The sequence below is a fragment of the Notolepis coatsorum genome (genome assembly GCF_963971535.1).
Source record: "Notolepis coatsorum genome assembly, chromosome: 1".
NCBI lineage: Eukaryota > Metazoa > Chordata > Actinopteri > Aulopiformes > Paralepididae > Notolepis > Notolepis coatsorum.
This window is the reverse complement of record NC_140165.1, coordinates 100,073,083-100,086,865: the sequence shown is the minus strand read 5'-3', so window position 1 is coordinate 100,086,865 and position 13,783 is coordinate 100,073,083. Positions and strand designations below refer to the sequence as shown.

Sequence of the window (13,783 nt, the reverse complement as noted above, 5' to 3'; positions counted from 1 at the left end):
AGCCTAGTCTTAGATTAAAAGTATTTATCCTATAGTCTTAGATTAAAAGGATTTAGCCTATAGTCTTAGATTAAAAGGATTTAGCCTATAGTCTTAGATTAAAAGGATTTAGCCTATAGTCTTAGATTAAAAGGATTTAGCCTATAGTCTTAGATTAAAAGGTTGCTTTCAGTGAAGTGGGGATCTCTTAATCTGGGACTACTAGATTCAGTCCATGTCTCAGAGCAGGCCCCGGCGTGTCCCTAAGTGTGTCCTCCCTCCTCCCGCAGGGCACTGAGGAAACACCTGACCCAGTCGGAGATGCGGCGGGCGGCCAGGAAGCCCCACCTCCCCGTGCGGATCAAGCTGCCGCCTCCCCCCAGGCCCCTGACCACGCCTCTGCTGCCCTCGAGCACCAGCGAGCCCATCGTCCTGGAGGACTGAGGGGAGGGAGGGTCTCAATAGGACATGGGGCAGGTGGTGGGTGGGTGGGGAGTTGAGGGGGGCCCTGTGCTCAGGCCGTCACTTACCAGGCAGCGCAGCACGCCATACCAGTAGTCTTTCTTCTCACTCTCTCTCTCTACTTCTACCTCTCTCTGTCTTTCTCTCTCGCTCTTTCTTTCTTTTTTTTCTACAGTCTTCTGTATTTCCCAAAAGCTGATGTGCTCGATACAAAAACTTGCACTTGTATACAGACACACACACACACACACACACACACACACACACACACACACACACACACACTTGTGTCCGATAGTATTTGCAGATGTGCGTTTGTATTTAACCTTCTTGGAGCAGTAGATGGGTGGGGTTTTCCAACAGGCCAATTCAGACGGTGTCGCGTTAATACGTCAGTCTTAACACATTGACCGCCAGCAGCAGGGGGCGCTGATACCCCATTCATCGCCAGGTCTTTATTCAATGGATATAGTTTTAGACTGTGACATTTGCAAGTGCTTAAAATATATCTTATATTATATCTATGGGTCTAATAACGCCGTCGAGTCTCAGTGAGTTGCTTCTAGTCAACATGCCCGAGACAGATTGTTTTTTCATCCGTACATTTCCGTTTTATACCGTTTTGAATAGAGTGGCTTGGGTGTTTTTCAGTAATTCCAGGAAAAAGACGAGAAAAAGGCATTTTACTGTAATCCAGTCATCAAGGTGTAATTTTTCAGCTGATTATCTAATCATCCTGAAATCAACGCTAGATTATCATTATTATGTCTCCTCGTCCATACATGAAATGACCCCCCCCCACCGCAGCCAACGGTAAACAGCCATACACGGTCCACACAGATAGCTGTGATCGCGGTAGAAATAAATGTCAGATCAACGATCAAATTTATATATAATGTTCTTACCTTGTATCTGATGTAATGCAAAAGAGATAATCCAAATATCTGATCGCAATTCCAAATAATGCTTGTGGAGGTCCGTACCACACTACCGACCGTTTCACAATGACGGGCGGGCGGAGTTCCTGTTCGATGCCATCGTTGTGTAGAACTGGCTCGCCTGAGTATTTAAACCCCGCCCGCCCCCTCCGATCGGCTCCTAAAACACAACAGCCCATTTTCAATGAGATGCAATAGCTCCGCCTGGCAGTAGAGGGCGGTGTTGACCGTCTGCCAGCTCAGACAGGCTCTGAATGGTATACCAGAGGCTGCAGCTATGAATTATGAATAGATATAGCGAATAAACGAAATAACAATCTCAAAAACGAGTAAACTCGTTTCTGGCGCTGAACGCATGGCGGGCAATAACGAGTAAACTCGTTCTTGGCGCAGAAACGGTTAAGAAAAGGAGAATGAATTGACTTTGTTTACAAACCCCACCCATCTTCTTATCCGAGGTGATTAAAACAAATGCCAACAGGACCTGGGTCTCACACACACACACACACACACACACACACACGCACACACTTTAATAATAACTATACATTCACATTACATTGAACATGCAAACACAGTCTTGGTGTTTGTACTATTCTATTCCTCCTCCTTGCTTCATTCATTTGTTCCCCTCTTCTTTATTTTTTTTTAATGGCGAATATTTTTAACTGTGTAATTTAAAATCAAGATATTTCTCATCCTGAAACAATGGTGATAAAGCACACTTTATTTTTGTCCTCCAGGTCTCTATCTTTATTTGTGTAAATATTTGCAACATTCAAGGAGGGGGGGGGTGTGACACCTTTCTGATGAAGACAAAAGACAAGGGGGGCAAGTGGGTCGAGGTGGGAGGCGGATGGTATGTGGGAGGTACGCCCTCTGGTGGCCAGGGAGGGGCTTTTATTTTTTAGCATGTTTCTTTTTCTCCAGAAAGATCTATTTTGATGAAGAGACCACTCGCATTCCGTCACAAAGTCTGCTTCGACGGTCTCAGTTCAGTGTGTGTGTGTGTGTGTGTGTGTGTGTGTGTGTGTGTGTGTGTATTCATCAAGCATGTGTCTCATTACTTGTCGAAATGACCGTTGAATTTACTTTTACGTCATCTCACACGCCACCCAGTTAATAAAAAATAAATTAAAAAAACATTGGAACCGGCGACACGTCCCCTTTAGCGCTCCGAAAGCCCCTCGGAAGCCACGGGAGAGGGTTTCCCTGACGAGGGGATGAAGGCTAACCGGTCGAGGTCTCCCCCCAGAGCTCAGAGGCTCTCCTCCCCTCCCGGGGGTCACAGTCGTGTTTGTCTATCAGTCTACCAGTTGATTGTTGCCACTGTCAGTCCGTCTTGTTCCCCTTATCACTTTGTCACACTTCTTTATACAGTCATTTGAGCCCATTTGGGGGGGGGGGGTGGTTACAGCTCGAGTACAGTGACCGTGAATTGAACAGGAGAGAGCAGCGGTGTGAACAGGTCTGTAGGTTAAAGGCTAGAGCGGCTCGTCATACTGTTAGGTTTGGAGGAAATCCAAGCAGTCGTGGATCTAAAGTGCATGTGTTGCTGTGTGTGATGTGGCACGCAGGGCGAGTGCGGGAGGCTTCGTGGTACTATTTTAGAGGGGAAAGCTGTATAAGTGAAGGAATCCGAATCAAGCCATAATGGGTGCGTTTACATCCACATTCATATTATGATAATGTTCAGGATGCTCCTGAATATTCTGTGTTCCGTCTCGTTTGCGATTTAGTTTGTAATCTCAAATCCCGACTAAACCCGCATAGATGATGGCTGTGATATGCAGATATAGAGGCGAAGTCCCTCCCCCTTCTGTTGGAACCATTATGGGACCCTAATTCGGCGGAGAGAAAGAAATATATATATATATATATATATATATATATATATATATATAGTAGTCGATGGTGAGAGACGAATAATTTTGTTATCTTGTTTGAATTGTGCCATGAATTACACGCATGATGTTTTGTCAATTTAGACGTGTAACTGTCAGTAATGTTACGTTATAGCATCAAAAGCTATCGATAATGTCCGCTTACTTGCCAGTCTATCAACTTTCTTGACCTGTAAAATTATCTTTTTAAATTGACAAACATGTGTAATTCATGGTACAAATCAAACATGATCAAATTTGTCTCGCTGTTTACTACCGTACATATTTTTCCAGAAATGGGGTTAGCGGAAGGGGAGGGGCTTTACCTCTATTGGCGGGGGGAAAAGAGCCATGTTAAACACCTGATCCGTTAACTGTTGAGTTTTGTGGTCTGTTTTGAGTTCTGTTTCCATGGTAATACCAGCAATATCCCATTGACTCGTGTATACAGACAATATTGGTAATTGTGATATGAACAGGCATATATACCTTATCCGATCTTGAGAACTTGAACCAGTATCCGAAATATTGATGTGCATATAAACGCGCTCGCTGTAGAGGTGTAAAACTCTTAAGATGGCCCCTGTGTGTATTGACACCCCATACCTGCAAGGTAATGCTAGATTCTCCCTACTTTAAGGCCGCAGCATTTACAACCGTGAACTGTTTGGCTTTTAGTTTGTATGAAACTGGCGGAAACCTGTTACTGGCCGGTTGACAGATAATGTTACTTAAAGCAGCAATACGTGATGACTGACATAGGAGCAGAAATCATGTTTTTGATTGTGATGATGTGAAAGGAATCTCCAGTTATGTTTCAACATGTGGGTTGATTTGGTTTGATTCTTTTTATTATTATTTTTCTTTCTTTTTTTTGTGTTATGAAAGGGTGAGTAGATTAAAAAAAATCAGTGCTTAATTGGATAATTATAATTCCCCGGTCTCCCTCAGGCGTGATGCCGGTAGAGGGTTACTTGGTGGATTTATAAGCAAGTTTGGTCCCAATGTGGGCTTTTGTAATGTTTCTTAAAAAAAGAAGAAAAATAAATTGAAGTGTTAAAATTCGTAGCAAATACTAATATGCGGGAAGGAAAAAAAAAGTGAAAGGAAAAAGACTGGCTTATTGGAAACTTCAGTGTTTTTTATAAAATCAAAAAAAAGTGTAATTACTACTCCATTATTGAATGGAGAGGGTTAAGATATTGTACATGTGGGTCATTGCTCTCCTTCATGGGGTGGGTTTGGGATGGGGGGCTTAGTGATTCCAGAGGGTGTTAGACTCGACGGGGAAAAGGGGGGGGGGGGGGGGTTGAATTTTGTATGTCGGAGAGAGAAATATGCTACAATTAAAAAAAAGAAAAAGTTTTTTTTCTCAAGTGTTTTTTATTCCAATGTCTCTGTATCCTTTAATGTATCTTGATAAGAAAAGAAATAAAGGTTTTTTTTCTTCGTGGTCGTACATGGTCTTTTTCACTTGTTTTCTTTCTCCTTTGAAATGAGGACGACAACATTTATGACATTCTGCACTGAAGTATTATAAACTGAAGGAAAGGTTTTATTCCAAGAAGAATCACATTTTACAGAGTGCCAATGGTTCCATCCAATACATAGTTTCTCTTCCATTATTTTTTTGTTTCAATGTCTTTAGTCTTTTTGTTGTTAAAGAACATTTAAAATGTTAATAAAAACAAACAACATAATGGTTACTTTTCATGTAACTTGCATCAATCTGATAGGCTACTTGCTACAATCTACTATGAATTTCAATAATAAAGATTGATATCAGTTTAGTGAGGTGGGTTTGCTCTCCACTACATGCCTGATTTTGGAAAGAAAAAATAACAGTCATTGGGGTCTTACTAGGACAGAGCCTTCAACTGAATCATATAATAGAGGGGCAGGCAGCGTGACAAAGTCATGAATATTACCTCATTGTCCTAAGTAGATGTTTGTCTGTTCCTGTTGACCTTTATTCACTAGTAGCCTAGACTATAGCTATAACAGACATCATTTAATTAAAGAATTCTTTGAAGTGTGAAATGTCCCTCTTCTACTGAGGTGTGAATGAGCACAGATGTTTATGTAGCCGATGGTTCTTTAACAGATGGGGATGTTGATTGTGTCCATGCTCTGATAATGGGGGAACAATTTGATCAGGGTTGATATGTCAATGATGCCAATGCTCTGTGGAATCCTCGCTCCAGACCCAAGGGACTGCTAGGGGGACATTTGAATATTCATAGTATTATCCCAAAAAGCAACCAAATTAAACATCTTCTCTCAGACTCTAATCTAGACTTCCTGTGCCTCTCTGAGACATGGCTCCACAAAAACTCCCCATCCTCTGCCCTAACTATACCTGTAATACATTATCTACAATAAGGACAGCGTTCAAGGGGGGGGGGGGTAATCTATGTCAGAGAACATAATATTATGCGAAGAGATCCAATGCCCCGAGAATGACAATGCATCTGTCTGAATGTCACATCTAGAATGTCCTTTGTCTTAATTGGAGTGTATAGGCCACCCTCTGCAAAGTCTGTCTTTCTTGATAACTTCCATGAAATATAGCTCAGGGAAGGAAGTATTAATCCATGGCGATCTGAACCTAAACTATGAAGATAATTAAGTTAGGTCAAATCGAATTACAAATAAATTTGATCTTAGTAAAGGGGCCCACTAGGATAACTTTCATATCAAGAACTCAAATTGATCTAATGTTCTCTAACAAACCTGAGAGATTGCCTAAGACATATGATTACAGGCCTGTCTGATCACAACCTAACCCTCATAGTTAAAAAAATTCCCCAAAACCAAGCACACCTGACCTCTAACACAAAATGTAATAAATTCAGAATAGTATGATAATAATATGAAACAAAACTAACATCAACACAAGTGACCACCAAGAGCGGATAGTTTAGTCTCAAAAAAGATCGGTGACGTTGTTAGCTACATTGTTAGCTGCATGCTAACGTGAATGGAATATGCCATTATAACAGTATAGCATTGTGGCTAGAAGCTAACGTTAGCTCACGCTAGTTAGCCAGCACCAAACTGATGATATCGGGAGCTATCAGTAGCTAGATAACATTAGAGACAACGCTGTGTGTATTAAACAAAGGTGAATAGATGACTGGGCCATTTTGTTTAATGCTTGTTAAGATTGAAAGAGGAGCTCTGAGCTGATAGCTAACGTTAGCCAGCTGCTCATGCAATCGGTAATGCTAGCAGAATGAATGGATGTAAACTTTATTTAACATATTGCATAATGGGTACAATACAATACGGCTCAATACAAACAATTGTTAAGGGAATGCAGACTGTTGTAGCTTGGACTGGGGTCCTTATAACAATAACTTGACAACACATGGTAGCTGCAGCTATTTGGGACAGCTCTGTTCTGTTGTCACCGGAAGGGCACGCAGATGGTATCTACTGCGCATGGGCGTTTTCGCAACAACGGCTCTGTGCAGATTACACGACTGTTGTCGGCGAGTTTTGGCGCTACTCCAAAACGGAAAACACAATTTAGCGTTTTCAGTAGGGCCACAACGTATCCGCCAAAAACGACATTTCTATGTAAAAGGGACAGCAAACGTATTCAAAAACGTATAAAACTAGCACAAAAACACTGTGTAACAAGGGCCTTAGGAGAGTGATTTTTTTTTTTTAGCTTTTTTCCCGGCCCTTTTTTGAGCGCACTCCACCCCCCCCCCCCCCCCCCCCCCTCTTCGGGGGACAACTTTATTATTTATTATATGTTTTAATTATTTACAGTACAAAATTAAATAAAGTGTAGTAAAATAAGAAAAATATTAAAAAATATATATTTCATTGCCCTCTCGGAGGGGGGGAACTCAGACTAGATATTGACAAACAAATTACAACTAAGGACAATGAAGGACAACAACGAATACACATGACAAGGGAAAGGGGGGGGGGGCAGAGAGGGGAGTAAGTAAAGTAGAGGGGGATTGAGAGAAGGGTGGGTTATGGAGTGGATGGCTTTGAAAGTGCAATTAAGAACATCAACTGGAAGGACAGTATCTGGGAATAATGTGGATACTGACACGCATGTTCCTAAATACAATTCAAAATACAACAAAATAATTTCTTGAGAAATGCTAAACAAAAAATAATAGCAAACAGACTCCCCTGGATTGATGGTAATATAAGGAAACTCATGAACGAACAAGCCCTGAGAATATGTCTCAAGAAGACCAAACTATCAACAGATAGACAAATCTTTGCTTCCTTTATAAAGCCACCTTCTTTGTAAATATTATTATTATTGTAAATCTGGGACTATTTGAAAAGGTTATCTGGCAGCAGCCAAAGATCAACAAAACAGCTTGAAATTAAGAGAATGGCTCCCTAATTAAAGAACCAGTACAAATTGCAACTCTCTCAAAAAAACATCTCATAATAGGTCCACAAGATCTACCCAGAGAGGGGACTACTGTGCCGTTTAGGTCCAGCTCCTTCAGTCAACCCTGTTTTGCAGTCAGAGCCACTCAGTTTTGGAACATCCTACCAACTGAAATAAGACCTGGCTATTAACAAATCAAACATGTGACCACTTTCAATCAGTTCATTATGTATTTTATTATTGCTTTTACTATTATTGTGTTGTACATATTGTGTTTTACTTTTAATGCTTCTGTTTTAGGTGTATGGTTTTATAACATCTTGCCAAAAGGACTACAGTTGCGAATTAGCCAGCTGGCATGTTGATTAGTGAATTTTAGTGTGTATGCTGTCCCTTTTAAATAAACTGAAACTAGAGCGAACGTTGTATTGGAGGTCGTCAGTTTTTGGGCAAGCTACAAAGCCGCAAGTAGTCATCATTTGAACCTTAAACGTATCCTTAACCTTAACCACTCCCGCAACCTAAACATTTAAATACATGTAAACATTTTCTTCCGGGTCGTCCGATCTAGCGTCAATTACCTACCTGGGTTCCATCCTAGAGGCAAATCTTTCCTGTGACAAAATGGCATCCAATGTAATAAAAAAAAGTCAACCAACGAACTAGATTCTTGTACCGGATCTCCTCTGGTAAACAAGAATACCCTGAAGACTCTGGCAGGAGCACTCATTCAAGGGTACTATGACTATGCGTGCACCTCATGGTACCAAAGCACCTCAAAGGCGCTTAAAACAAAATTACAAACATCACAAAACAAACTGGTCAGACTACTACTTGACCTGAACCCCAGAACCCACCTCACCCCTGCCCACTTTGACAACCTAGGATGGCTTAGAGTAGACGGCAGAGTACAGCAACTTGCAATGGGCCTGGTCTACAAGATACACTATACGACCGGGGTGCCCATGTACATGTCAAAATACTTCCCAAAGGTCAGTGAATACCACAACCACTACACCAGAGGAAGCTCAACAAATCATGTTAAACCCAGATTCGGCTCAAACAAGGGACTAAACACGTTTCGCAATTATGCCACAACAATGTGGAATGCCCTACCCAAAGCTGTAAAGGAATGTGAATCCCTGCCCACATTCAAAACCGCTCTTAAAGAGCACCTACGAGAGGCTGCAATTCTAAACTGGCCACCGTAAATGCCCAAAACCCCCACCACCTCCCAATAGACAGTCTCCTCCCCACCGCATGTATATATTCCCTCCCCGCCCTATGTATATTTCTCTCCCACCCACCCACCCCCTCCTAATGTACAGTCCCCTCCCCATCATATGTATATACTCTGTCAGGATCTAGGGGTAACAGTAGGCCTACTGTATATTTGAATACCGTTTATGTCACAAATGTATCAGTACTAAATACCTATATGTCCCTATGCCATAAATGTCATGTATGTTGTGTATGTCATAAATGTCTATATGAATTGAAAATGGGGGACCCTGATGGAAACAAGACAACCGTCTTTCTCAGGTCTGCATCCCCTTAACAATTGTATGTATTGAGCCGTACTGTATTGTACCCATTCTGCAATCTGTTAAATAAAGTTTTCATTCATTCATTCATTCATTCACCCTGCCTTTTGCTGCCTTTGATCAGGGACCTCTTCTCTTCCAGCTGACACTAACCTCGTTCCCAGTTTGATCTCATCCGTGACGTATAAAACGTCACGTTGTACAGCTCAACGTGATTGGTCTGTCAATAAACAATGCTGCTTTACTTGGATATGATTGGTTGGTATGAATTGACCCCGTGCGGTGTAATCTAAACACAGCTGATTCGGATTGAACGCGGGAGGGGAATCAGGTTAAAACGACAACCGACCAGTGAGTCATTGCTTGCGACTTCCTAACGAAACAGGGTCATTGGGGTCCATTCCATGCCATTATTACATACGTTTGCTTTTAAAGATATTCAACTGGGCTTTTGTTATTCCTCAAGTGTCTGGATTTAAAAATTGTAAGCGTTTTTGGTGCTGTAATTATTAGGCGCAGTGACCACACTGACCACCAAAGCAAAAAGTTTGTTGGACAAATATCCATTAAGACTATTTGCAGTCATGTTGTTTGAGGTAAGTGTTTGACCCTTTTATACTTTTCATTAAGTGTCTATTTAGGCTCTACTTCACCTGATCTTTATTGGGCTGCTGTATGTTTACTTGCACCTTTTTTAGACTACAATGTTATTAAACGGCTTATCCAAAATGGCAGGCTACACTATTTTTAAGCTAGCTACCCACTGCTGCCCCTCTTGCCTGCCATCAACCCCACCATTCCTCCTCATTCACTTCCAGAGGACTAAGTCTAAATTACTTCTGAAATGTAAACTAACTGCAATGTTCTGTGTAATTTAATCAAATGTGTGTCTACAATATATATAATCTAAGCTATTTCTCATTGTCTGTGTACTTTTACCAACAACTTTTCACAGAATAATTAGAATCCTCCCAGCAAGGCAACTCTACATTCCATGCAAGGCAGATGCACAGCACACAAACTATAGCCACTCAAACTAGCAACAAATTGAAAACAAACTTTAACTTATATTAATCTGCACAGCAGTAGCTTGTCTAGATTTCAGAAGTGTAATATTTCATTTAGGTCCCCACAATTAATTTAAGTGAAGTCCGCCTGATGCCTAGGATGAATGGTGGGTGTTGACTGGGACAACATTGGTCGCTAGCTTACTTGTAGAAGCTCTTTCATGGATGCAAAACATCACTTACTAAATGAAAATGCCTTACTGATCATCTGCCTCCCCCCTCCCCTCCTCAGACCAGTGACGATATGTTCCTGTCTGCCTACCAAGAGGAAGAGATGGTGGACAACCTGCTGTCGGGTGAGGAGTCTGAGGGTGGTGGAGGAGGAGGAGGCATGTCCCTGGCCGAGGCCTTGCTTCCCCTGGTGGAGTCCTCTTCCTCTCCCCCGATGCCCTGGGTGTTGTCCACCCGCTACAAGACGGAGCTCTGCAGCAGCTATGCCGCCACAGGCCTCTGCAAGTACGCCGAGCGCTGCCAGTTCGCCCACGGCCTCGCCGAGCTCCATGTTCCCTCCCGCCACCCCAAGTACAAGACGGAGCTGTGTCGCAGCTACCACACGGCCGGCTACTGCTTCTACGGCACCCGCTGCCTGTTCGTCCACAGCCCCAAAGAGCAGCGCCCCGCCCGCCGTCGCAAGAGGAACGTCGCCTGCCGCACCTTCCAGGCCGCAGGGGTCTGCCCCTTTGGCACGTGCTGCAACTTCCTGCACGTGGAGGGCGGAAGCAACGTGGAGTCCCCCGACAGCGCTGCGGAGGAGAGTGCTCGCCCTTATCTTGTGCCCGTACCGTCTCAACCCCAATCTCCGTCCTGGCAGTGGAAGCTCCGTGGGCCTCTGTGCCGCACGTTCAGCTCCTTCGGCTTCTGCCTCTATGGCACCCGCTGCCGCTTCCAGCACAGCCTCCCGAGCACCCTCAAAGGCTCAGACCCCAACCTGTGCCCAGGGGAGCTGTCCCCTCTGCTGCTCAGCAGGCCTCTGTCCCCGGGTTCCGACATGTTCTCCATGTCTCCGTCCTGTTCTTCCAGCTGCTCCTCTCCCCCCTCTGCACTAGCGTCTCTCGCCACCACCCCGCTCACTACGGACCCCGTGGCCCATAATGCCTTCACGTTCTCCAGTCAGCACCTCAGTGACCTCCTGCTGCCCCTGGCCCTCCGCCTCCAGCAGCTGGAGAGCAGCAAGGCCATGGCCATTACCACCCAGAGTATCTGGGACAGTAGGTCGATGTAGTTTGTGTGTGCATACTCGGAACCACTGTTACAAACGGCATCAGCACTGAGCAACTTTAACTTTAGCACAATGACTTTTCCCAAGAGGTCGTAACTTTATATTTTATTTTAAGGGTTTTATTGGCTATGTTTACTGACATGTTTTTCCTGATTGCTTAACTTTTTTTTTTTGTTACAGCAACACAATGAAGTTGACCCCTGTACCATGTCCTTGACAATCTACAGTGACCTCAGCTTTTTGTGATGTCTATTGTGATCGGGGCAGTTTGACTTGGCTCTGTTTTTAATTTGTCAACTGTACAAGTTGTCACTGTACTGCAATGGATTATTTTAACATGCAGGTGCAGTGATCTTTTATCTAATTAAACTTTAACTGTTGTACATAGTAGTTTTATAAATGAATATCTAAGGGTTTGTAATGTCTGAATATTGAGCTTCATGAATAAACCACTTAAATTTTACTTCTGACTCTTGTTCATTCTTCATATGCAAACTGTGTGTATATAAATGTAAAGCATGTTTGCTTCCTTGAGCCTTTACTGCTCAATGCAGAAACTGAGGGTGAGGCAGCAGACTACTATTTCATAATCTACCTCTTTGGGGGGTAATTTTGCACATTAATTGTACAGGACTTATTTCACTACTGGAGAGGGAGCTTCCCTACTCAGTGAAATCCAAGGACTATCACTTCCGTCAAATTAGTATATTGGGTACACATTTGGCTTAAACTAAAGCTTGAGTTATTGGCAGATGTTGGAACAATCTGCTTAATTGGAATACCTGGTAAATAATGGGTTTGTTTCCAATATGCATATTTTTTTTTTTTTTAAACTTTGGCCATTTCCCTGGCTCTTTTATACGTTTATCGCATTTATACTTGGTCAAGTTCGACCGACAGAAGCAGGCTGAAAGGGTTCAGATGGGGGGGAAGACACTCTGAGAAAGGCACGGCTGCAGTCCGGGATTCGAACTTGCTCAGCCCCAGATCCGTGACGAGCACGGTTGTCCACGGCGCTGAAATAGCACTCGCGGTACGTGGTGAGCTACTGGAGCTCCCCTCCAATATACATATTCATAGATAATTGCATGTTGAGGATAAAGGTGTAGATGCTACCAAGCAATTTTCAGTAAACTATGTGGTGCAAAAATATTTTAAATGATTCAATATAGGGTTAGGGTTTTAGAGAAAGACATAGATACGTTAGCGGACAACACGTATCATAATATTAGTCACTCTTCTTTTGGTACAAGAACTCGAGGTGTAGACGTAAGTTGAATATTGAATTAAAGGGAGTATGGTCTGATGCAGATGGTCGTATAACTATAGCTATGATTGTACACAATAACAGGAAAATAGCGTTGACAGCGGTATATGCCCCAAATTTGTACGAAGAGGGTTTCTTCTCTACACTAACCAATGCAATGTTAGACCTTCCCGATTACTCATTTATAATAGGTGCGGATTTTAATGCCATTTGGAATCCAAGGATGGACAAATCTTACCTCGCCTTTTCCAGCGAACAAAAGAATTCATCTAATGCATTAAAGGATTGGTCGAAGATTACAGGTGTAAATGACTTATGGCGATCACTTAATCCCACGACCCGAAAGTACTCTTGTCGATCTGCGAGACATAACACATTATCAAGAATAGATTATGTCTTTGCATCCCTGAGACTATTTGGTAACTATGAAGTGGAAATGATACCCAATGCACTATCAGATCACTGTTATTTACTCCTAAAAGGAACATTTGGTATACTATCTTCCCGAGCCCCAAGATAGCGATTTAACTCGATGCTGCTTAATAACAATGAATTCATTACACAACTCAAAGAAGCTCTTATAGTATTCCTACGGGAGAATGCAAACTCGGTGCAAGACCCCAGAATAATATGGATGTCGGTAAAGGGAATGATCAAGGATTTCACTGATAGCTTTTCCTCCAAAATGCGCAAGAATCAATGCAAAAAACTATCTGAATTGGAAAGACCCCACCGAGTGCGGTAGCTATAGACCTTTAAGCCTCCTCGGAACCGATATCAACCTGTACTCTAAGGTATTAGCCATCAGACTACAAAAACATATGACATCTTTAATCCACCCGGACCAAACTGGCTTCATAAGAGGTCGCTTTATCACCGATAACATAAGACGATTACTACACGTACTAGATGCCAATAAGGAAGACAACACACCTAAGGCGATACTGTCCCTGGATGCAATGAAAGCTTTTGACAGGTTGGAATGGTCGTATCTATGGGCAGTATTAGAAAGGATGGGGTTAGGTAAAGGATTCATCGATATGATTAAAGTA

The 13,783-nt window shown here is 42.6% G+C and overlaps 2 protein-coding genes across 6 annotated transcripts in view; both read left to right on the top strand.

The window, feature by feature from the left end:
- The window catches only part of mta2 (metastasis associated 1 family, member 2), a 109,015-nt gene extending 108,569 nt beyond the window's left edge, over positions 1 to 446 (top strand). For 4 of the 5 annotated variants that reach the window (XM_084328589.1, XM_084328587.1, XM_084328588.1 and 1 more), the window contains one exon: positions 270 to 446. In XM_084328589.1, coding sequence (XP_084184715.1) covers positions 270 to 423 — 154 coding nt within the window. In that variant the 3' untranslated portion in view covers positions 424 to 446. The remainder of the gene's footprint in view (positions 1 to 269) is intronic. The other variant, XM_084328590.1, reaches the window with a different exon arrangement.
- A 9,109-nt stretch (positions 447 to 9,555) lies between these two features.
- On the top strand, positions 9,556 to 11,695 carry cth1 (cysteine three histidine 1). Its single transcript, XM_084330110.1, has 2 exons — positions 9,556 to 9,774; positions 10,478 to 11,695. Exons 1-2 carry the CDS (start codon positions 9,763 to 9,765, stop codon positions 11,465 to 11,467), a joined length of 1,002 nt encoding a protein of 333 aa, XP_084186236.1. The 5' UTR covers positions 9,556 to 9,762; the 3' UTR covers positions 11,468 to 11,695.
- The last annotated feature ends 2,088 nt before the right edge of the window (positions 11,696 to 13,783 follow it).